Source organism: Hemitrygon akajei, chromosome 11 (genome assembly GCF_048418815.1).
Source record: "Hemitrygon akajei chromosome 11, sHemAka1.3, whole genome shotgun sequence".
In the NCBI taxonomy this organism is placed as follows: Eukaryota; Metazoa; Chordata; class Chondrichthyes; order Myliobatiformes; family Dasyatidae; genus Hemitrygon; species Hemitrygon akajei.
The window spans coordinates 48,165,030-48,191,308 of record NC_133134.1 but is presented as its reverse complement, the minus strand read 5'-3'; the positions used below and the strand labels follow the sequence as shown (position 1 = coordinate 48,191,308).

The 26,279-nt window shown below is 39.3% G+C and overlaps 1 protein-coding gene across 3 annotated transcripts; it reads right to left on the bottom strand.

The window, feature by feature from the left end:
- On the bottom strand, positions 1-23,362 carry foxj1b (forkhead box J1b). Of its 3 annotated transcripts, none has more exons than XM_073060795.1 (3): positions 22,471-23,362; positions 21,232-21,804; positions 1-2,277 (listed from the first exon to the last, which is right to left on the bottom strand). In XM_073060795.1, exons 2-3 carry the CDS (start codon positions 21,745-21,747, stop codon positions 1,474-1,476), a joined length of 1,320 nt encoding a protein of 439 aa, XP_072916896.1. In that variant the 5' UTR covers positions 21,748-21,804; positions 22,471-23,362; the 3' UTR covers positions 1-1,473. The 3 variants fall into 3 exon arrangements, with proteins under 3 accessions (XP_072916896.1, XP_072916894.1, XP_072916893.1); XM_073060793.1 differs by lacking the exon at positions 22,471-23,362 and adding an exon at positions 22,337-22,447; XM_073060792.1 differs by lacking the exon at positions 22,471-23,362 and adding an exon at positions 22,164-22,437.
- Between the last annotated feature and the right edge of the window lie 2,917 nt (positions 23,363-26,279).

Below are 26,279 nucleotides of genomic sequence, written 5' to 3'. Positions count from 1 at the left end.
TTTGTACTTTAAACCCCACAATTTTTATTGCAGTGAGGCAAACAGCATTGAACCAGAATAGAAAATGGGAGATTGCACACATGCGTGATTTGCTCCATTGGTCAGTTAACAGAGTGACCCAAGCAAACACTCTTTTCTTGTTACAAAACAAGCATCTAACAGTGACTACCTATCCATTCAGCTCAAAAATCGATGAGTTTTTCTCTAGTCTGCATTCATGAACTAAAGAGATTGGCATAGTTACACAGTTTAGTGGACGTGGTTCACTTCATCTTCCAAAATACATAGCAGCTCATTGCAAAAATCACAAGATGGAAACCCTCCGTAACTTCATTGTTAAAGCAGCAGTTCCAACACAATGAGGAAAGGAGTTCTGCATAGAATCATGATCATTTGATTACGTGTTTCTGTAAGATCCAGCTCAAAATGCTTGCTTCTCTGTACATGTACAATTGCCCTTTCTGGTGTCAATCACTTCCACCTCATGTTTGTCATGATTGAGGGCAGTTCCAAATATAAATGCATCAAATCTTACCTATGTCCTTTCCACTTGAGGATTTTCGCTCATGTTAGTCACCAAATCAATTCCACAAAACTACATTTATAACACTAGTACGTCTGAGTAAATAAGTTCTGTGTGGAAAAATATATGATCAGACCTGTGCCTTGCATCCTGTAAGTACAGTATGATGATTCTGCAAAGTCATAGAACCAAAACCTAACATTCATTCAATAGTCAAGTCAAGAAAAAGTAGAAAATTAACTTGAAATGACCTCAAGTTTAGCCCTGTATTTCTAATTCAAGTCCATATGGCAAAAGCTGCAACAGCAAACTTCTAGAAATTAAAATCAGTTTAAATGCAATCCATTGAGATAATCTTTTTTATGAATAAAGATTTTAAGTGCAATATTGTTTGATGTATAATTATTGATTCAACTAGCAAGAATAGTAGTAAAACTCTCCAAGAACCATTTCACAAAATAATTAGTTACCTCCTATTTAACTGTATGTAGTAGTGTCACCACAGTTCCATTTGATTTTTGCTTGCTTGACTTGACTATTGGCTTAATATTTTAACCTCAGCAACATGGTCTTCCAAAGTGTCAAGTGCAATTGAGCAATTTTCGGTTTTGAAAAAAGATAAAGAATCTGAAATGACAAATAACTTTGACAGCACATCCCTTCAATATACTGCAGCACGGTGCACCTGTAATAGTACAATATGTATGTAATCAGAGGGTATGATCTTAAAACTATTAAGAATTTCAGGCTGTTTTCTCTTAACCACGACAGAAATCGCTGTTAAATGGTATTCCAGTGTAAAAATTATAAACGATAAAAAATAACAAACGGATCATTTTTCAACAGTATAAAGGAACTTCACATAAGCTGTACATATCCGATAATCAAGGCATTAATGCTAATGTAGCAAATGGTTCAAGATTGATCGTTTGGGGAAAATATTAGTCTCGTCACAGAAAGGTATCTCCTGTTTCCCATTGATGAATTTCATTGAAGAATCCTTCATAGAAGTTGAAGCCTTGATCTATATTCATAGGGGTCACTTGAAACTCCTCTTTCATCTCCTCCCATGGATGTCTTTGAGGATCAGAGAAAAAAGTAAAATCTTCAAACTGTGAAGTTTGGCTGGTGGTTTCTGTAAGCACTTGGTCCATGCCTACGGAACACCATTTAGACTGTGGGCTAATGTGTCTTCCTTGGACAGTAAGATCCAACTCTGTCCCTAACGAGTTCAATGCAGCGTTGATATCAAGGTCCTCAAAATTACTCCCATTCACGTTGAACACATCATCAAAGACCGATGCCCAGTCAAAGTCTCCCTTGAGGGATTCCGATTCTCTTTCATCGTGAGCTAGCAAAGGGGATTTAGAAGTTCTGGCTATCTTCATCGTTCGTTTTGGCAAGGCTTGTTTGCGTTTGCTTGCAGTCCGCTGGTTGTCAGAGGAGCTGAAAACTGGATTACCATGAGTGTTTTCCATGTATCGTGTGGATGCATGGTCAGGCCCAGAGTAAGGCTGAAAAGACTGAGTCGACGGATTTAGCGACACTTCACTTGCAGATACAGGGGGCAGTTTGTTTTGTCTAAGGGTGCTAAAATGAGTAGCAGGCATCCGTCTCCTTTTAAAGACACCGTTAACAAACATATCAGCATACTGTGGGTCAATCTGCCAGAAACCTCCTTTTCCAGGCTCATCCTTCTGCCTTGGCACTTTCATGAAACATTTATTTAACGAGAGATTGTGACGAATAGAATTCTGAAAATAAAAAGATAAAAATATAAGACATTAACCTAACAAATATTAAGAACTTCAGTATGAAAGAAATTACCAATACTATTATTTAAAATGGGCTTAAGAAGCAATGTCTAAGATGTATTTACATAATACATTAAAACTGGAAGCAATACTTTATTTTACATTTTACTGCCTTATATAATGTGGTAGTATGGTAGTGTAGCGGTCAACATAACATTATTACAGTGCTATAGACCTGGGTTAAATTCCACTGCTGTCTGTAAGGAGTTCGTACGTTCTCCTTGTGACTGCATTGGTTTCCTCCCACATTTCAATGGCATACAGGTTAGCAGAGAATTTGATCACATGGGTGTAATTGGGCAGTGGGAGCTCAGTCGGCTGGAAGAGCCTGCCACCGTGTTACATCTCTAAATAAGAACCTTGTAGGAATCAACTTATCTTAAATATTCCACCCAAAGTGAACGAACTAGAAACATTCAAATCAATGATGAGTTCAACTGGTTCATCATTTTCACGTGATAGCTTCCCTCCTGTACTATTCTCACCCCTGTCTTTGTACCTGTCTATCTGTGCTCCAAGACTGATTTAATTTTCTATTTAAAAAGTCTTGGCCTCAACAACTCCCAGCTGGAAAAGCATCCTCTGTTCTAATCTGTGTAAAAGAATTTCTCCTAGTCTTGTTTTGCAATCTTGTACCAGTTGTTTGTCAGCAATTGTTTATAATTCCCATCTAATCTTCCTTTATCAAAGTTCCTCATGGTATCAGAATGAAAGAAAACCTTAGCCCTTTTCCCTCCAATGGACACATTCTAGTCCAGGACTTCCTTCTCCCATCTTGTCTGTATAAACTCTATGGATTCAATTTTCCCTCCTTTATAAGATTTCCAAAGCAGTGGGAAGTAGCTGTGTTTTGTATATATTGAACTTTTCTCCTTTTCTTTTGTACGTTATGTCCCTATTTATTAAAAAAACTAAACGTAGATGGTTATTTTATCCCTTTATCTACTGACAGACAAACCCTATATTCTTCGATTCATTGCTTTGTCTTTCCATTAAGGTAAAACTTCTTTTATTTCTTTCTGAAGTATGCAATAGCACAAATACCTGTCAGTGCCTCTTCTCTTGAAGACATCATTGTGTTTATCCTTCCACTTTCATCTTAACTACATGCCTCAGCCTTACTTAGAAACCACAATACAGTGGACTAATTGACACAGCAGTTCTAACCCTTCAACAATACAACCAACATCCATCTGACCTACTGGACTTACCAAAATGAACTGATGACTAGCCACCAGCTCCTTAGAGAAATACCAGGAGCTGCTTTACATACACCGGTGCATTCCACGTTTCCATGCTCATGCATTGCAGCACAAAGATTTGCAGCACATTGGAGATGAAAATACACACTCATCCAATCTCTCACTCTGCTCCTGGTCTCACAATGAGCTGTAGCCTACTGAGTGCAGTGGTCAGATAGGCTTCATCTCTAAAAGCTCACCTGTTACTGTTTTCTTATCTAACCTCTCCACACCTAATTACCCAATTATTTTCTCTTCTGTTTGTTTATAATTGACGATGTTTGTTTACAGATCCCCTTGATGTTAACCTTTCAAATTTATGTCAACAATTTACCCATTTTTACTTTCAAGCACCAATATATCAAACTATGTTAAAAAGGTATGAAAGCATGATTTCATCAATTTGTTTTCAAGAATCAGAACCAGGTTTAATATCAACGGCATATGTCATGAAATTTGTTAAATTTGTGGCAGCAGTACAATGCAATACATAATATAGAAAAAATATATTACATACTTAAATAAGTAGTGTAAAACAGGGATAAAATTAATAGTGATGGCAGAGGGGAAGAAGCTGTTCCTGAATCGCTGAGTGTGAGCCTTCAGGCTTCTGTACCTTCTTCCTGATGGTAACAATGAGAAGAAGGCATGTCCTGGGTGGTACAGGTCCTTAATGATGGACTCCACCCTTTTTAGAACCAAGTCGTGACATTTTACAGTTGATTCAGCTGGACTGTGGTTCACTGTTGTTGGGGCAGTTGTAAATATCCCCTCTTTTCTGTTCTCCCCTCAACATACCACCTTAGCCATCAACATGCATCATGTGTGTTCAATTTATGAATGGGTGGTGTGATTTTTCAGCCAAGTCTCTCTCATGCTTCTTGCACTATTTGATATGGTTGCATGATATGCCATCTTAGAGCAGTATTAAAGATTTCATTCATTGCTTTAAGATACAGAAACCTATTCTGAGTACAAGCGTGTTTATGGTTCTTGCTTTATACATTATGGCTGATAGTTCTCAAAGATCTCAAAATGATTACACTCAATTGGCTGTTAAGGCTGGAACGAAAATATTTTAAAACTTCTTGCTTATTCCTTTTTCACTCAGCAGCAAGAGGTGCCCACAAACAAAGAAGACACCATAAATAATTAAATACAGAAAGAAAGAAAAATGGTTAATAATGTAGAAAAAGATACAAAATAGTACCAATTACTAAGTCACATCACACAATATGCTGCCAGAGGAAAATGTAAGTATCTGACAATTTTTCTAGTATGTCTGTCCCTCAACTCTCTCTCTCTCACACACACATTCACTCATTCTGATGTCTTTGTCTCTTTCTTTCCAGCTCTTAGCACTAGTCATGACTCAAACCTAAGAGAAGATTCGCCCTTGCACAATGAAATTGGTAACTGGCCTTTTTTTTTAACACTCTTCACAAAGCTTTGTTCTAATTCCTTCCTCGACAAACATGTTTTTTGCCCTACCTACACTCAAGGTTCCAGAGTGGTATTCACACTAAATACTCAAAACATGGCCATGCGTCAGTTCCTCTGTACTTCCTCAAAATATTTCCACATTCTAGACTGACACCACTTTGTTGTACAAACTTTCATTTTGTGTAACACATTTTAGCATATGCCAAGAAGTAATTAAAGACCTTTTCCTTAGGGGTTGCCTAAGGTACAAAAGGAAAGAATTATTCTTTTTCATATTTTCACATCCCCAGGACTTCACCAGGACTCAGAGTCAAAGAAACCCATTTTGTTATCACTGACAAATACCAAAACTTATTTACTCCCTGCAAGGTCCCACGCTCCATGTGATAAACTGTTATTTTTGGCTGAAGGATTAATTCCCTGCTCGACTATAACAGAAACACTGACTCCTCTCCATCGGTACGCACGGACCACAAGCCTCCAAATCTACTCTGGAAAACTGCATCAGAATCAAAATCAGATTTATTATCACTGATAAATGTTGTGAATTTTGTTGTTGAAATTTATAATGCAACACATTTCTGTTCTTCACAAGAAATGACAGCTCAGATTATAATCATGTAATTTGATGTCTATTGATCAACAGAATCTCAAGTTTGATGCTTACCAGTCTCAACTGAGAACTGATTCATCAAAGAAAGCTCCCGTCAGTGAAACTTAGCATCTTTGCTCTCCATAGCTGGATTAATTTTAAAATCATGGGCAATAAGAGTATCATGGAAACATTTCAAAGACCATAACTAGAAATCGTTCCTCCCCATTCTTCCATGTTTTAGTCTTTCTTCATGCTTTCTCCCTGGATGCTTGAAAAGGAGCTCATCTGCTTGGAGACATGTGTTCATTACAATTAGGTTGGATGTCGTCCCTTATCAACTTGCTCCTGAAGAAAGTTCATCAACCTGAAACATTCTATTTCTCTCCACGGGTGTGACCTGACATACCTCGCAGAAAATAGCTTTTGTTTTTTTTTTATCTCAGATGTGTAGCATATGCAACTTTTTATATATAAGATTATATATGTATAGTGCTCGTAACCTCATAAAATGCCAGAGGTACTTTACATTTGTGTTATCAAATACTTAACACTAAGCCATAAAGGAAGAATTCAGAGAGATGGGGAGGGCTGGAAAGATTTAAAAACAAGGATAAGAATTTCTTAAATCAAATATTGGTGACATGACATCAATGCAAGTCAGTGATCTTGGGTCTCATGAATGAACAGACAATGCAATTGAGAGAAACACAGGAGTGGGCTAATGTTACTTTAAAACAGTATAATACGAACATATCAAAAATCCAATGATTTATTCTTATTTTATTTGTGTGTGTATATATATTTTTTTTAAAAGATCAGACAATTAACTGTTAATGGAGAGAACACAGAACAGAATTATTTATGACAGATATTGACAAATATTTGTCCATTAAGGGAATTAATGGCTGCGGGGTTGATGCATGAGTCCAGAACTAGTTTTACCTTGTTTATTCCATTCTCTGGTACAGGGACCTGAAACTGGAACACAGTGATGGTACCGCCTCTAAACTATTCTCAAGATTTCTGAGTATGTTTACTTTGCCAATTCACACCAATGTGCTGATGGAGTCGTTAATAGTAATAAAAGATAAATGCATCAGATATTCAGCTGATCGCAAACCAATTGAGACTGGGGTCTGATGTGTACTTAAATGCCTTGAGAAGAGCAGTTATCTTTAATGAGATTGGAGCCTGGTATGTTCTCCTCTGGGACACCAGCAGAAGCCCCCTGAGGGATGAACAGTTACTCTGTGTAAAGCATGAGAAACAGAAACAGCAGTAGGTCACAGCTGATCTTTTACCCCAGTTCCACTTACCTGCATTAACCCCCTATTCCTCAATTCCATTAATATTTAAAAAAATCAACCTCCGGCACGAATAAACTCTGCAATTGAACCTTGATGCCTCTTCTTGGGAAGAGACTTTGGCACCCTCTGGGTGAAGACATTTTTTTTTATCATCTATGTTGAATAGCCAGCTCCTTAATATGAGTCTGTGATGCCTGTTTCTCGTTACCTTGGCTATAGGAATCATTAGTTCATCACTCCTGTCGAGGCCTGTAAGCGTTTTGAATGCTTTGGTGAGATCACCAAGGATTCTACAAATCTTTTGTGGAACCTCTTGTGGGTTTTAGGTCATTCCCAAGGGAATTGTTCCTCAGAAAAATCACACCTATTGACCTATTTTTCTCATTCAGATGCACTAACATAATTTGGCCTGGTTGCATTAATTTTGAAGGGAAATAATCTTACAAACCTTACAAAGTGAAGCAAACACAGGAGTTATAATATGCGGACAAATGGAGACACAAGAGACTGCAGACACTGGAAGATGGAGCCAGACAATGGAGGAAATCAATGGGACAGTCAACATTTGAAAATATCAGCTGCCCTTTGCTTCCCCCCCCACTCCATCTTAAATGCTGCTGAGGTTCTCCATCATTTTTGTGTAGCAGTATTCAGACAAAACATATCTCTGGTTATAGTTTGGGTATCAGGATCATAAACAAAACAGAGTCAATAGAATACAACACTACCTTTTAATGCAATTAAAGTAGAACTTTCGTGATGTCATACAGCCATTGAGAGTGGCACAGAGCCTCTGCCCCACAACACCGAAGACACAGATTCAACCTTACTCTTTGGTATTGTCTCAAGTGCTCCACTTTCCTTCCAAATCCCAAAGACTGGTAGGTGCAATTGGCCACAGTAAATTATCCTTATAGTGCAGGTAGGATCTAGGAGAGCTACTGAGAATGTGGTGGCGATGGGGGGAGCTGTAAGATCTGTAGCGGAGTGGAATAAAATAGGTGGTTGCTGACTGGTTTGGACCCAGTGGACTGAAGAGCCTGTTTCCACATCCTCTTGTTCTTCCTCTCTCAGACAATGCAGGAAGATGTATCTCATGCCTATCTTCACTTAACTTCCTATTGGTAGCATATTCCACACAGTTCACAGCAGTTAAATATAATTTCTCACCTTAACATTCTACTAAAAATATTAAAGAACACGTCCATAAAACTTGAGAATTTAGACTGTTTAACTGATAACTTGTCCAATGGTGACCGTTATATGGCATTATTTGTTCACTCATATTTAGATACCCTCTCAGCCCCCTCTCCCTAATTACTAGCACACTTTAGCTAAGCACAAGTTCCTTTGCAGCAAGCCACTGACTCAGAAAGAGAACTGTATGCAGAATTGGTAAAAGGGCAGTGAGACAGCAGCGGGTTTCATTGTGGACCACTGCATTAAAATCCAGCTGTGATTGCGCCTCGGTGCGAAGTGTGCAATGCCCAGTTGTCGCCGCTTGAGACGCTGCACAAAAGGTCAGTCACTGATGCAATTTTGTTTGAGCCACCTGTTGGGAGGAGGCAACTGGGCAAACTCTCTCACTCGTACATCCCACTCCCGGATTCTGGCCAGCACATTACTTAAAATCTGGTCATGAGGGGGCAGGGTTGCAAGATAGCCATTGAGATCAGACCATTGCTCCCACTTGGTTGGAAGGGTAAGGAACAATTGCACTTGCTGATGAGTTTGGAAGAAGAACTCCTGTCAATCAAATAGAGGTGGAGCTGGTATTATAGAGAGAGAATTCCAACTTGCCAATACATTGGGTTTGCTTGACTGTTTCACAGGGCAGCCTAGTATATAACACCCTACGTAGCAGGGCCAGGATTTATGGTGAGACTGAGTAAAAGGATATAATGAATCTGAAGGGATTTTATGAAGCAAGTACTTCACCATTATTGGTTGTTTAATTCACCAAATTTAAACTTCCCTCCTATCTAGTTGGATTTGAACTCACATCTCACACATCTCCAGTTTCTCCACAGTTCATGGCTCAGAAACATGAACAGTTGAAACATTCCTCACACCTTCGGTTTAGCCAGATGAAGTTCCTGCAGGAACATTGGTTCTTTTGTCACATACAAGTGTGGAACACTCCCACAATTATTCCAAATGTGAAATAATTCCCGTTTATTGGATTCCTTTACTGCCACCATCAGGCCACTCTCAGGTTGGAGGAGTAACACATCATATTCCCTCTGCGTAACCTCCAAAGACGAAATGAACATTGATTTCTCTAACTTTCAGTAATTTCTCCCTCTTCACCCTTCTCTCTTTTTCCATTCCTCATTCTGGCTCCCCTCTTACCCCATTCCCTTCTCCTCATCAGTCTGTTACCTCACTCTTGTGAACCTCCTCCTATCGCCCACTTTCCTCTCCTGTTAGATCCCTTCTTCTTCAGCCTTCCATTCCTTCCCTCTCACCTGGTTTCTCCTATCACATACAAGCTTGTACTTCTTCCCCTCCTCCCACCTCTTTATTCTGGCTTCTTCCCCCTTCTTTTCCAGTCCTGATGAAGGGTCTCAGCCCAAAATGTTGATTCTATTTTCCTCCAGAAATTTTCATCCTGATTTGTTGAGTTCCTCCAGCATTTTGTGTCTTACTCCAGAATAATTCCAGTGTCTTTGAGCCGGAGGTTTAATAGGCATTGTTCAAACTCATGAGAATTGGTTCTCTTTAATTTACTTGTAGAACAAAGATGGATTTTTGCCCCTATTTCCCAGATGTCTTTGGTGAGGTGTGTCTTTGGCACAAGATTGCAGCTAAAGAGGGAGAGTTTGTAAGGGTTGTAGGATGGCTGCTGCTCGGAGGGACTTGGAAGAGTTTCTTAGAAGGATTGGTAATGGAAACTGGAAAGTCTTCAAAAGGTGCAAGAGGCATTCGGGGGAAGACCAAGAGGCAAGAAAGACCAGGGGATGAGTGAGGCCATGTAGGGAAACTGAGTAGGGTAGATAAGAGATCTTGGATTTGGATGCTGGCATGATGGGCAGGACTGACAAGCTGGATCCAGCAGGTAAATGAAATAAAGTTGGACACACCAGTCCTCAATTCCCTTTAATTTCTAGTTTCCTGCAGAAACAGTACAAGCCAGAGTTGAAATAGAGATCAAGTCTGACTCAACCAGTCACATTTTAATATTTAAACAGCCCAAGCTGCCTCCTGGGACAGGTTTGCTAGACCCAGCTGCCACCCTCATTCAGAAGTATTGAGTTCATTTGGCATGTATTCAACTCAAATGAACCAAAACCAATATGGAGATTAGAACTAACCTGGTAAGTCTTCAATTCACTCCAGGTATACTTAAATCTTGGTATGGTGAGTTCTTAGTCATTTCTAAAACTACCTTGTACTAATTTTTATTTCCTTCTACTTGCACTCGAGCTCTAATTCAATATTAAATACTGCCCTGGATAAATCTTTCCTGTCCCCCTTGTTGGGTGCAGTCTTCCATTGATTCTATTATGGTTTTTGGATTTACTGAAGATGCCCACAAGTAACAAATCTCAGCAGTGACACTTATGTACTTCGGTAATAAATTTACTTTGAATTTTGAACTTTTCAACTTCAGTAGCCAACATAACTCAGTAAGGTATATTTTTGTTTGGAGACTTTGATAACTAATATCAAGTTTTTGCCTCTCTCCTCCAACACTCTCAGGGTTTGAAACCTTCAAGTGACTGAAGCTGAATGCAGCTCTCCTGGTCCCAACTTTTGATCCATTTCCTGTAACTTATGGTTCTAACCTTCAAGGCTATGGATCAAGGGCAAGGAAGTAGTAGAAAAATTAAGTCCAATTTTTGCCAGAGTAGGCACAAAAGGCTGAAACCCTGTTCCACGATATTGCGATTCTTAACATTTAACCTTATTACAACAGCACAGCTTCAGCCTTAGGTCGCTAAGCTTTCCCTGTAAGTATAACATTCTATTTGCTACAAACGAGGGAAGTGCGAGAACCATACAGCTCTCTCATCTCAACACGAGTGAATCTGCAGATACTGGAAATAAATAAAAACACAAAACGCTGGCAGAACTCAGCAGGCCAGACAGCATCTATGGGAGGAGGTAGTGACGACGTTTCGGGCCGAAACCCTCTCATTTCCCTCGGCCACACCCCAACACTTTCATGAAATCTGAATCAGTCCATTTTCCATTTTTCTCCACCTTTCCTTTTTTCCTAAAATGATTTATTTCTTGGGAAATTGAAAAACAATGTACTCGATGTTAAGCATTAACTTTTCTTTAAGCATGTATAGATTCCCGTCAGCAGCTTCTTAACATCACTTAGTAAAGCATCATCCAACACTGAAGAATATTCTAATGCCACAACTATGACAGAGCATTTCAGAATCACGTACTTTCTCCAAGTTTACCCATGTCCGTAGGCTTGATGCAATCTTTGTCGAGGACAAGGAAATATATGGCATATCATAACAAACAGTGTAACATTTCAGACAGGGCAAAATCATTAAGCCATTCAGCCTATTGCTCAAAAAACAACTGTACCAGGATTCTAAAATCCACTATTCACTTTGCAAGTAAAGACAAATTCAATTATTTATAAAATATGCCACCTTTTTCCTGTTCTACCACCTCCTCAGGTGGTCTGCTCCCAATTCTAGCATCTTTCAGTTACAGAAACGTTGCCCAGATCTGTTTTATGAAATCATGAAAGGGAAAGCAGACTGAAAAGGTTTCCTTCATAATTTTCTCCACAAAAGACTACAATTATCTAAGAATTATCTTGCAAAAGTGAACAGAAAGAAGAAGCATTCACTTGGAGAGAACAAATTGAAAAAAACTGGCAGTTTATTCTTCCTACACTACCGCACAGAGTAAAAATAAACAAAAAAAAGGTTAATAAGTCTTTTTTTTACTTTCTGGAGAATGTTGAGATTGTGTGATCACTTAACAAAAAGAAAAATTAAGATGATATGTAAAAGAACATTTAAAAGGTGATAAACTTATGGACAAACCAGGAATGGAAAGATAAATCAACGAAAATGGAAATTAAAGGAAGGAGGAACAGCTTGACAGCAAGGCTGGATGAGCCAAAAAGCCATGCAAATGTTATGGTCCACTCTCCTCTCCTATCAGATTCCTTCTTCTCACCCATCTAGCTTCACCTCTCACCTTCCAGCTAGCCTCCTTCCCCTGCCCTCAGCTTTTCATTCTGGTGTCTTCCCCCTTCCTTCTCAGTCCTGAAGAAGGGTCTCAGCCTGAAACATCGACTGTTTATTTATTTTCATAAATGCTGCCTGACCTGCTGAGCTCCTCCAGTACTCTGTGTGTGTTGCTCTGGACTTTCAGCAACTGCAGACATTCTCGTGTTAATAGAAGTACTTCACTGGGTGCAAATTTTTCGCACTCTGAAGACTACTGGCAAGAAACTCTCTGATACTTTTCTTCGACAATAAGTTAAATTCCAAGAGACAAACTTTACCCTCCCTTCAGCAATTCACATAATGCAACACAGAGACTATTGACTGTCGTCAAGTAGGCCAAGTCTTCAAAACTAATTTAGATCCTTTTTGAAATGTCACAATTGGGTTATAATTTTGCTTCAAGCACAATTTTTACTAGAACAGTATTTTAACTCTTAACATAGCATTTAGAGGGATAGATTTTGACTGTGGGGTAGTACAGGAAGAGGTTCTGATAAACCAAAATAAAGATAGAGTGAAAATAATGAGATGTCAGCACAGCACTCAAAATAAAAATGTGCATGCTAAACTCTTTATTGTCACAATTTTTCGGCAGGGTGTTGAACTCTGTGTCATATCCTGTTACCAAAAACTTGATACAATTATGTATTAAAACTGCATCAGAGAAGGAATGCGTACCAGAGCTAAATTGAGACCATTCAACTCGAAGTATTATCTCATTTCTACAGTGAGTTATCAACCACTTAGTAAACTGGGACAATAAACAAAGTTCCCTTTGATTTAACAATCTTATTGGGCACTGATTCCATAGAGAAAAGACAGATCATGGTACAATAAATATAATTTTTAATCATTTAAGAATGAACTTGAAAATACTCAAGTTTTGATCTTAATATTTTACTCATGCAAATTCAGTGATTACTATTTCAGAATTACAACTTAGCTTTATTTAAGAGCTTAGTCGCTAATTTTAAAAGTTTTTTGTTCAACTTTAAAGGTAATTTTGATGGTATGTTTAATATATTTCATCACTCTCTTCCTATTATTGAACCACTCACTCTAAGAGATAGATCATCACCAAGTAATCAGAACAACAAAATTCAAATGAACAAGTTCAAACTGCTTCAGATTGAAAATGAATGTGTTTGTCTTTATTGTCTTCATCCACTAAGCACAGTCTGTTCCTTTTCATAGGTCTTGCAGCTGGAAATTAAGCCTATACTGGTTTTTACTTGAGGAAATATAGAATCCAGCAGTTGCATGTATTCCCTGAGTGTGTCAGTAAGTAAAGTTTGAGTCAGGCCAGCCTGTGTGGAATTGCTAATAGAAGATGATGGGGAGGCAGGGTGCGGGGAGGAGTTTCTGAAAGTAGTGAATTGGGCATCATTCATAAGTGTCCTTGTAATTCAAACATGTGAAATATGGAGATATTCTGTGTAAAGATATTCAATTTATAATACTTCACATTTCCTAATCCTAACAGTCGCTTCCAAATAGGTCGCTCACAGTCAGAAATCTTTCATTAGCAGTATTTTACATCAGACGTGAATTTTCTTTTAAAAAGCCTAAATTTGGTTCTTGGCCTGCCACCTCCATTGTAGCATGATTATCATATAACCATCTCAACATTAGTCAATCAATGAACACCGTACTTTGCTTTCCTTGAATGAATCGAAGTGGGAATACAGGAGCACCAGCGTGATTTTGTATTTACACAACTGAGCAATAAGCGAACAATAAATTGACATTGTATGAATTTTAACAGTGGGTGCACAGATCTCAGAGTAATTTCATGAGCTACACAAATTAAATGGTGACTATTTTTAATATTCTTATGCAACTACAGTGCAAATCATTTTCATATGATTATACATTCTTTTCACAACAGAATAAAATATACATCTGTTTTAGATTAATTCTCCTATTGTATTTTGTGTTCTAAATATACAATATAAATTGGAAAACAGGTGAGCCTCAGGATATTGATAATGGCGAACTCTGTAATAGCATGTCAAGGATAGCTGTGGAAGCTGATCATTTTCTGACATTTATATAGTGCAAATATTACTTAAATATTACTCAAGCCTTACTGCATGCAGGCATACAGTGCTTTATTTATTGAGGAGTTGTGAATGGAATTCACTATTGTGCAGTCATCAGCTGATATCCCCTTTTCTGTTCTTTTAATGGAAGGGAGGGGATTGAAGGTGATAGCCAAAGATATTATCCTGAGGGGTCCTGAAGTGATGCCCTGGAGCTAAGATAATTTGCAGACAACAAAAATAACCATTTTTTCCTTGCAGCAAGATATGACACTGGCCATCAGAGTGTTTCCCCTTGTTTTCCATTACATTTCAGTGTTACTAAGGTTCCTTGATGCCACACTCAGACAAGTACTGTATTGATATCCAAGGCAAGTGGTTCTGGTGAAACCCAAACTGAGCACGAGCAAGCAGGTAATTGGTGACCTGAGCACCACTTGACAACAACACCACGTATATCTTCCATCACTTGGCTGATGATTGAGAATTGACTGTTTAGATGGGTCAGATTGGACATTTCTGGCCAGTTTCCATATCAGTTTTTGGGCCAAGAAACATGGTAATTCTAATTCTGGAATCCTGTTTTTCAGCACTGAATTCTAGATATTGCCTGGTCCTAAGTCTGCAATATTCACTGCCCTTAAATGGAAATTTTTGGTTCGCTGCCAACTGACTAATTATCTGTTACCACCAACATCAAGATATGATAGGACTGCATCTCTTAACTGTGTCTAATGTATGTAGAGTGTGTGTAGTCCTGTGTTGCAATTTCACCAGCGTGTCACCTCATTTATAAATCAGAACCTGAGACAGAGGGGCAGAATCAGGCCAGTCGGCCCACTGAGTCCGCTCCGCCTTCCACCATGGCCGACCTCTTCTCCCCCTCAGCCCCGTGACCTTTGAGAGTAGATGCACTCAGGCTTTGTCCCAGGGTTGGAGAGTCACCAACTAGAGGCCATCAGCTGGTTCAGGGTGAGGGGGGGGGGGGGGGGGGCAGATTCAATAGGGATCCAAGGGGCAGTTTTTTTTCTACTCGGAGAATGGTCCGCGTATGAAACGAGCTGCCGGAGGAAGTGGTTGAGACAGGTGGATTGGCAACACTTGGACAGGGACAGGGAGAGGAAAGGTTTAGACGGATGGGGGCTAAACAGGACTTAATTTAAATGGGAACCTTGATCAGCCTAGACCAGCTGGTCTGAATGGCCTGTTTACATGCTGGATGGATCCATGCCTCTACGAGAGCATATATCAGACATATGATACACTCCCTCTGGCATTCCACGCTGCTCCCTTCATTGGACCACTATCGCTCCCCGGGTTTGATAGTAATAACAGACAAGAAGATCACAGACTGCAGTGGAGCACCTTTCCGCTGCTGCTGATGGTCCACATCAGAAGGACGGGTTTTCCCTTCACACTTGTGGTGTCTGTCTCACTGAGCATGAACACAACGCCACACAACATAATGGAGGCCGTCCGGGACTGTGCACCAATCTACTTCGACCTCATGGGCAGACACATCTGTCACAGCTACATCAGTAAAAGTGGTGTCGAGGGGGTTAATTCTTCCTGTGTTACTTCCAAATGTTGCTCATTATGGAAGAGCACTGATTCATTAACTGAGATTGGACTGTAGGAGGAGGTGTCCTTGATTTCCTTTGACCTGGTGTCCCAAGACTTCATTTGATCTGAAGGCTAAGAATTCCCTGGACTTTACTCTCCTTCCTAAACAAAGCCACCTCTGGTATTTCTGTCCTGCAGGTGGGATAGATGTTACCTTGGGATTGTAAGTACATGGACCATAAGGTATGATTCCATGAGCACAATTCAGAAAGATTGTTACACTGATAGCTCTTCCAATTTGCACAGGTTTCTGATAGGGACTTTGCAAGCTTGAACTTGTCAGATAACCTGTCCAGTTGTATTCTATTGATGTTTCAACACAGTAATGATCATTACTGGACCTACCAGGATATTTCTAAGGGCATTTAAGTTTGGGTTGGTAGGCTTGGATTTCCACACAGGTCGGAATACCTGAAGGAAATTTTTTTAATATAGAATTCTGATTGCATTCTGTCATAGTGTCTAGACTTATTTGGAAGTATTATTAACTGAATTTGAATCCCACATAGTGGGATTTGAAATCACATCTCTGGATTGTTAGTCTAGACATCCAGATTTTTAGCCAAACATAATCAGTGTGTCACCACCATCACATCCTTGCAGAAGTACGGATGTTTCAGTTTAACTTGGATAAACAGTTTTCATTTTAAATCAGATTGAACTAAATCACTGGTTATTCTAGCTAGAAATACATTGTTCTTCATTTGGATTGTTACTGCTTAACTATGGACCTCATTCATGGAGCTAGACAGTTACAGTGGGGAAAAGACAAACAAAATTAAATTATATGAACTTAAAACTACCCAAAGGCCAACAGTACCTGTTAATGACATTACAATGAAATTATGGTGTGCTTTATTTAGCCTTTGAGACACCTTCTGCATTACTGCAAACCTAAACTCTAAATAGGCCCCTTCCTTACAATAGAAGTATATTGGTTATCCATTCAACAATAATAAAACATGTTTGTGTGTCGCTGTTTCTTTCAGAGGTGGTTTAATCCATTTTCACCATGAATAGTACCCAGCTAATTCAATTGGTCATTGCAGAGAAGCACCAAAGTGAGAATGCAGAATCTCATCTGCATCCCTGGGATCACCGGTTATAGATATAAGCAGATGATTACACTGCTTCCCCAAGCTACTGCATATTGTTGCAATCTCCCTCACTGGGAATGCTGCCAATTGTGGATTTGAATTGCTAATCACACACACACACACACACACACACACACACACACACACACACACACACACACACACACACACACACACACACACACACACACACACACACACACACACACACACACACACACACACACACACACACACACACACACACACACACACACACACATCCCCCAAATCATATAACTTTCCAAAATCTGTGACATTCTTCGTGGAAGCAATAGAATGTGATGCTTGAGCATCAACAGAAATTACAGACTGAAAAGCAAATTTAATACAGTGAAAATCCTGGCAAAACAGGAGAGATCAAATGGTAAACTCCAAACATATCTTTAGAGCAAATATTATTTAATCAAAACTGCAGATGCTGAAAATCTGAAATAAAAACAGAAAATGCTGATAGTTTCACCATTTCCTGTTTTCATGACTTCATAGTAATTAGCCCTTGGTAAAAAGGGCCTCTTAATTAGGTAGAATTAAAATACTGCGCCAAAAATACTACACAATTTACTGTCAAATTTAAACTGCTACATTTAGTAACAAAAAGCAAGTCTTGCTTCAAACATCTTCAAGTGCAAGTCAATACTTATTTACCATTTTGCATTTTTAATTTTTCACTATCTGCAGTGTGCTGATCTGGATTATTATCAGAAGCCTAGTAATTAATCACTGGAAGAGAATTTTTAACTGGTCAGCTAAAGAGCGATGCTGGTGAACAAATGGGTGTAGGTTGTCCAACCTTTTCTTGTAGAATCTGAAATGCCATGGAAAAATTCAGATGGACAAGAAAAATGTTCTACTTAGTCGGGAGAAACAAATATGGTCACTGCAAGCATAAATATTCCATGTCTATGCTCAACCTCAAGCAGCCTTTGATTGTGGAACCTTTAAAACCAACTGCAGCTTTGTTGTAAGAATGAGCAGAGTGCCACTGTGTGAAAGGAGAACCCTCCTCCAGATCATAGTCTCAATTACCAGTGTATAACTGGAGGGGGTTTGAAAATATAATTAAGAATGGAAGAGGTAAATTATGAAAAGTTAATACACACAAGTGTTGGAATAATGTGATTAACTTACAGTTTTCATCACTATTTACATTTGTTTTTAACTCCCAAATAAGGCAGGGTTTGAGGGTCGGCACAACATTGTGGGCAGAAGGGCCTGTAATGCGCTGTACTATTCTATTCTAATTGAGCTGATATTGTCACATCACATGGTTCTCTTTAAATGGGAAACACCATTACTGAGCTCTGCAAGTGGATCACTGATCTGGTGCCATATGGGCTATGATCCATCCAGTCTTGATTAATACCTTACAAACTACATCACCAATTTAACTAGTGGGGGGGGGGGGCGAGATTCAATCCTAGCAGTCTGAAGGTCTGCAAAATGTATATAGAAAGGGAACATACAGCAAGCTTAACACTGGCTGCATGAACAAAGCATTAATTTGAGCAATAGCAATTTTAATGTGAAAAAGAAGAAAGAACAAGCCACAAAGATTGTGTGCACAGCCAGTCAGCACAAATTGTCCATGCCTGTCTGTACTTTATGCGAGCCTCTTCCATTTTTGTTCATCCAGTCCCATTATCATATTCACCACTTCCACAAAGTAGCACAGAGGTATTGGTGATGTGGTTGAGTGACAACAGCTCTCTTCTTGCTTCTGCCATCAGAAAAAAGGTACAAGAGCCTCAGGACTCACACCACCAGGTTCAAGAACAGTTACTCCCCCTCAACTATCAGGCTCATGAATAAAAGAGGATAACTACACTCAACTTCACTTGCCCCATCGATGATAAGTTCCCACAACCAATGATCTCACTTTAAAGGGCTCTTTATCTCATGTTCTCCTTACTTATTGCTATTTATTTATATTTGCATTTGCACATTTTGTGGTCTTCTGCACTCTGGGTTGATCTTTCATTGATCCTGTTATAGTTACTATTCTATAGATTTGCTGAGTATGCCCACAGGAAAATGAATTTCGGGGTTGTATATCGTGACCCAAGTGTACTTTGATAATAAATTTACTTTGAACTTTGAATATCAGCTTTCAAAAGGCATCTGATGAAGCCCAAATGGATGTACAAGGAACAAAAGGCCTGAGGTGCTCTTAAATAATGAGTTGAGGGACAGAGGAACGGAGAATGTTTTACATTTGTTTCCCAGGCTGAAGGGAAGAATGCATTAGAATTCTGCAGGGATAAATCTCAATGTGTTTTTATGATTTCCACATATGTGAACTAGACCTGTTATATATAAATCCAAAATTTACAGATGAAATAAAATGAGCATTTAATCACACTGGGAAAGTGGATACTCACCTGCCATATAAACTTAACAAATAAGTGTAAGGAGATTCATTTTAGTTAGAAGATAAGGAACAGGTAATACAAACTGATCAGCACACTTTTGCAGGAAGAAAAGTGAGTCACTGTGTTTGTGTACATACAACTGAAGGTAAGGTTGTTGTCGGATAGGCTTGAAGATCTATTGTTTCACAAACAAGAGGTGCAAAGTGCAACAGCAAATACAAACACAGCTTTGGCCCCAGTTGGAATATCACGGGCCATTCTGGACAACAAGCCTCTCGTGGCAATATCATGCAGAAAATGTAGTTTAAAAAATTACTCGAAGGGACTGGGATGAAGACAGCTGAACAGTTCTTTTCAAGGTAGAGAAGGTCAGGGGTAAACTGATACCTGCATCTACAATCAACCGTAGTCATCATTTACCAACTAAGTATAGAATAAAGTTTTAAATGGCAGCAAATTGGTAATCAGAATGCACAGACTTAAGGCAGCTGGTAGCAGGTGACTTCAGGAAAACAAACTCACTTAACTGTTACGATCTAAAATTCACTGCCAAAAAGGGTTCAGGCAGGTTCAAAAGGAATTATAAAAATTTTATTTAATGCATGAAGAGAAAGATTGCAAGGGGATAAAAAGTTGGATAAATAGAATAATTCAATGGAATAACTCGGCCATGTTGTACCTATTCCATTTTCCTCATTCTAGCAACTTCACAGTAAAGGAGACTTCTGAAATTCTCAAATGGATTTCGTACTGAACACATTAGACCAATAACATCACCTTCAAAGATACTTCCCATCAATCTAATTGGTAACCACCTATCCTAGTCGTCAAGTAGTTACAGGAGTTTGTCAGTTTCTTACTCATTTAAGGAATACAACTAAGCCTGAATTTCTTTAACCAGAGGGTGGTGGAAATCATTGCCACAGGTGGCTGTGGAGGCCAAGCTACTGGGTATATTTAAAGCGGAGGTTCATAGGTTCTTGATTAGTAAGGGCACCAAAAGTTAGGAGGAGAAGGCAGGAGAATGGGATTGAGAGGGGAAATAAATCAGCCCTGATCGAATGACGGGCGGAACATTGGACGGGCCAAATGGCCTAATTCTGCTCCTTTATCTTATCGCCTACATTTCAATCAGTGAAATATCGCAGAATATATGCTCATAGTTTACTCAGACCACAGATAGAATTAAAGTGACGGGGTCCTGTCAATGGACCAAACAACTAAACAGTACACAAATGCCATGAGGTTGCATGCAGAGAATTTTCTCCTGACTTTCCTCGAGGGCGGGCTGTCAAGTTTGCTATTACAATTCTTTTCCATTTGCCAGTTTAATCAAGCAGCACGAAAACTAGTCAAGGAAACACCAACAGCATGAGACTAAATAATATTCTGCATTAAGTATCCCGCGAACGATTTTTGTTAAAAAAAATCTACTCTTGATCCTTAACAATTTCTAACAGCGTTGAAAACGGAACTCGCGCCATAAATGAAACAATGTATCCACCTGGCTAATGTGGCAATGCATCCAAATAATTTTCCATCACTCCCCTAATCTTCCTTCCAGTTTTTTTTTAAACTACTCGACGGGGTGATCTTCGCAGTTTCGGAAATGAAACAGTTCTCCGAGTCAACAGGCGAGTTTAATCACGCTTGGAGATGGATCTGAAAGGACGGTGAAGCGCTAGTCAGGACCTGACACCGTCCACAGATCCAAATTCATAATACACCTGTTGACCCGGCTGTCAACGTTAAAACCCTGGAATCTTTACACACGGGCAACAATATATAGATCTTATCAAAAGCACGGCTTGTTCTACGCGGTTATTAATCTAAGCATAGAAGGATCCTGTGCCAAGCAGAATCCATCATCTGAAGTTTAATGCAAGGTCAGTACCGTTTGATCTGAACCCATTTAGAGGTGACCTCACCTGCCAACTGGGGTCGGCGTGCCGGTAATAACAGAAGTTTTCAGTGATCCAGTTGTAGATGGCGGACAAGGTGATCTTACTCTTTTTGCTCGCCTGCATCGCCATGCAGATGAGAGTGGCATAGGAATAAGGCGGTTTCACGTGTGGGTTGGTCTTGTAGTCTATGTCTTCCATCGGGCTCTGGGTAGGAGCCTGCGAATGAATGAGGGTTTTGGTGCCGGTGGGCGCCGAGGTGGGTTTGCCCAGACTGAATGGCATCCCGGTAGCGGCCGTGTCCCCGGCTGGTGGGGAAGCGGGACCGTCCGAGCCCGGGAACTGCTGCTTGTAGTGATGGTGGGCGATAGAGGGCTTCTCCAGGTTCGCACTGAGAATGGAGAAGTCCTGCAGCCACTGGAGACTCGTCAGGCTGTCGTCCAGGTTCACGGCCCCATTCACGTTCTCCTGGTCCTCGGGGTGCAGCATCATCCAGTTCTCTTTAAACTTGGTGGCGATTTCTGGCGTGGTCAGAACAGGCATTGTCCGCAGTCCGCTTCTGAACTAGCGAGGGTGATTACACCCGCTCCCTGGTTAGAACTGAAAACAAAAGAATTACAAAGGTTTAGTAACTGATAGGAGGCCGTGAAAAAAAACCTGAATTGTAAATGTCCGGAAAAATGATGACGGAAACAGTGTCAGTAACACAATCTGTTAAACTTTACGGCAAATTCACTTTATTATTGCCATTGGATAACCTAAAGACTGCCAAGAAAATAACCACAATGTCAAAATAATTAACATTACATGGCGTTAAACACGATCCTTAAGTTCTTCCTTTAACATATGGTCAAATAGTTAGCAGAGGCATTGACAAAACATGCTAAAGTTTGTGTCCCGGACTAAGTGCTTATTTTTCCGATACCTTGTTGCGTTTAGAACAAGAACCCCTGACTCACCTGGCGATAGTTCAGCAAAATTCTCAAATCCTGGAATAACTGCCGCAAAACTCCCCTAACTGGAGATCTATAAGCTTAAATTAATAAGTAAGTTTTATGCCTGGCGCGCAATTGGCATCAAATCCGTTGTCGCAGATAAAACTGCCTTCTCGAGTTTGATCAAACGGGCTTACATTCGCGCAGTTTGCGGGCTATTAAAAACCAGGGTCGGTGGAGTGTCACCTCTCTTTCATACGGTGCACGGGCACTTTATACGCCTTTAAACAGATCGCGAGCAGATGATTGGCCGCCCGTCTCCAGGTTTCACCTTTCACAACTCCCAATGACGCCAGGCTGAGCGGTAAGCCGCCGGACAAGGCAGGGAGCGTCTCCAAACTGCACCGTTCCTCCATCCGCCACCCTCACCGAACGGCATTGGCATTGCAAATGAAGCTCTCCTCCACAGGCTCTGCAATTGCCACACGATCCGCTCCTCTGCCAACTCAGACATTCCTCTTCGCGCCAGCAAACTATCATTGGCATCCTGTCTGCTCAACCAGCCGAAATCATCCCAAATATCACTACCTACACTTGAAATCAAATGGTGAAACCCCAAGTTAAATAAACGTTAATATTAGCAGACGAGCTTACATAGAACATACCAAACATATACTTCCATCAAGTTATACTTACAGGACGGTAACCTCCATAACCCTTCTCTACTGTAAGGCTGGTTTCTGTTAAAATGTACATACAAGGGGCTCTGAATTTGAAATACAAGTCCGCTTTTTTTTTGTTGGCTCGCATTTGTGAATATAGAACCGGGGAAGGATTAATGACATGGTTTGACAGATAGTAGTTTGATACTTTTATCGTGAATCAGACACCGGAAAACTCCTGACATAATTTTCAGCTCGCAGTACGCAGCTAAAATCAGCCGAAAATTAACGGTGGCGTGAGACCTGTAGCGGGATGAAACAAACTCTGCAAGTGTTGAGCCCAACCGAAAGCAGGTAGCAGAATGACTACCGTGCAGATTACTTGTTAGAAAAGAGAAAAATTGATTAACAAGGTGCAGCCAGTTACTTTACCATTGAACTAGAGATCTAATCATGAGCATCTTTCCCAAAACGCGGACGACGTGCTATAGCAATTGCTACAATGTCAAAATACTAAACTATGGTGTGAAATATTATAAACTTACATCTTAATTAGACCTGCTCATTCAAGTTAGTTTTTACAATTTCAAGCATTCCTTTAACATTACTTAGTATTTCATAAGATGCAGGTGTTTTGAGTTTGGTTGGAGATTCTAAAATTCCATTAAGAGAAGTCTAATTTTTAAAACAGGCAAAATTACAGGCTCAAGGGGCAGATTCAGCAGGCAAACAGATTTTGCAATTCTTTTCTTCCTTTGGGAGAGTAAACGGAAAATGAGCTTATATCACTGCTGTCACATACATCCAAATGGATGTGTTTGCAAGCAAACCATTTAATTCAGGCACCAGCTTGTCTAAACAAATAAAAAACGATTCTTAATAATTCCGTTTTTCATTATTTAGACATTTCAATGTCAAGTTATCTGTGTGTCACATTTCAAATAATTTTTCAAATTAATCACGGCTGGAATATTGTTATAGTCAAGGGTTTCTACGGAATGTTTACAATATTGTGTAAAAGGTCTCGACAAAGTCCTTTTTTTCATTTTTACGCGTTTTCGTAACAATGTAGTCTAACACTCACATAACTGCCTAGAGTGCCATCTTGTGGAGGTAACCTGTACTGTTTTCCATCAGAAAATGTATCGGACACACAGTTTGACCTGCCGGAATTCTGGTGGGTGGCTAATTAAAATCATTCAGGTTATTAGCAGACCTCAAGACGTTTGGAAGCTGATGGCCGCTTGTCCAAAGCTACTAGAAACACATTGAAGAGATTGTAAATTTAAGTGGGAAGACATTGTTGCTTATCCAGCAGTTAAGAAAAAGAGCAGATTTGGGGCTGGAGGGAGGAAAAATTCACTGTGCTTTGCCCATGTACCCCCCTTTCCCCACCATGTGTCCAGGGTCGAGTCAAGAGCGGCTAGGTTTCCCACCGCTGATAGCTTCTCCTTTCCATTCACCATCCATTACCCAGCAGCTATTACTGCTGTTGATATTACCACGACCATGATAGAACATTAACATGTTAGTATCCCACTGCCCATCCACCACCAAGTTTCGAGCGGTTTTGCTTTACATTACTCAAGACAATATTTTAGAAGATGAACAAATGAAGAAATTGCTGGAAGCATTCCTGGTATCAAGCAGCATCCATGGGGGAGAAAAAGAGGACATGGGACCCTTCATCAGAACTGAACCATAGAACATTACAGCACAGAAACAGGCCTTTTGGCCCTTCTTTGCTGTGCCGAATCATTTTTCTGAAGAAGAGAGGTTTTTAAGTGTTTGCAGAACGGGAGAGAATGCCCTTTCTGTGACAGGCTGAAGACCAAAGTTGTCAGTCAGCCAGTTTTCTCAGGCATTTTGCAGAAAAAAAATATTTTAAGCATTACCAAAACTGTAGTGCTTTAAATGCCCATCCTATGCTTTAGATAAATATCTCAAGTTTAAAATATTGATTATTTTCTAGTTTTGTTTACTTGTCTTGATTCAATTTGTATATCCATTTACAACTTAAAGGCACTTTAGGTACGTTTTTAAAAACTTTGATCTTGATTTTCATGGTTAATTCTGTGGTATAATTGACTATTTGGGTAGCAAGGACTAAGAGTAAGAATCACACTGCGAATAAACAGGTAAAGTGTTTGAACTAAAAGAAGAACAGAAGAGTTTCTACAGATGCTGGAAATCTTGAGCAACTCGCACAAAATGCTGGTGAACCTCCGAAACATCAATCGATTATTTCTCTCCACAGCTGCTGCTTTGCTGAGCTCCTTCATCATTTTGTATGTGCTGAACCAAAATCAGAATGTTTATTGAAGCTTAAGTAGTTCTAACGAGTCTAGTGAATCATTTGTGAATCACCCTTAGTTTAATGATGGATAGAACTAATGTACTGTATCACTGCAGACTCTGATGAAACAATACCCTACTAAAGTAATTGACTGAAGTTCTTCACATAGTTTACATCTCCTTTGATTCAAATATTAACGAAGGCGATGATCTCTTCCTCGGCTGCTTGTCATGGTAAAGCATTGTAGAAAAGACTCACTTTCAAATGCAATGTTAAACCGAGGTCCTCGATATAAAAATCTGTCATCTCTACTTAAAATAAAAGAAGAGAAATAATCCTGGATAATGTTCAATAAGCCTCATAGAAACACATGACCCAGCTATTATCACAACCATTTGTACTGATTCATCTACTTCATTGACTGGAAAACACTTTGAGGCTTCAAGGTTGTGAAGCACAGCTCATGAATACGTCTTTCTTTTACCAGTGGTCAGCCCCCATTCCCCTGTTTCTTGTTCATTTTCAATAACTTTAATTTCCTCTATCTAACAAAATCCAAATCTACACACATGCTGAAATTATTGGCCCAATTGACATTTGCACAAATTTGTCACAAATACTCCTTTCCCCTAACTTAAATATTGTTGTTTTTATTTTATTCCATTGCTTAAATCAACTTTGCATTTCCATTTATTTTTCTGTATAAAATACATTAAATGCCCTTGCACATTGAAATTTAATATATTATTTATGACAATTACATATTAAACAGCTTTGCAGTTTGAGTCATTACAATGAACAAGAAAAGCGTTTTCAGGAATATTAAATAAAGAATCAAAATTTCACACTCTTCTCCAAAAGAAAATCACTGTTCATCTTAAAATTATTGTACTAACTCTTAAAAAGTTATAGTTTGTGTTTGCATATGAAACTTGGAAAATGAAAATGTTATTTATATGCTATGGGTAACATTAATAAATGTTTTTAAAATATTATATATAATTAGTTAAGTACTAATGCTATTATGTTTGGTTGGTATAAATTACTTAATTTTTTTAATTATGCAAATTCCTTCAATTAAGTTAAAGTCTCTGAAAAAGTCTTCATGTTAATCAACTACACAGCAAAGTTACAGCTACTGCCAAGGGAATTTAAAATCATCATGATATCTGACATGAACTA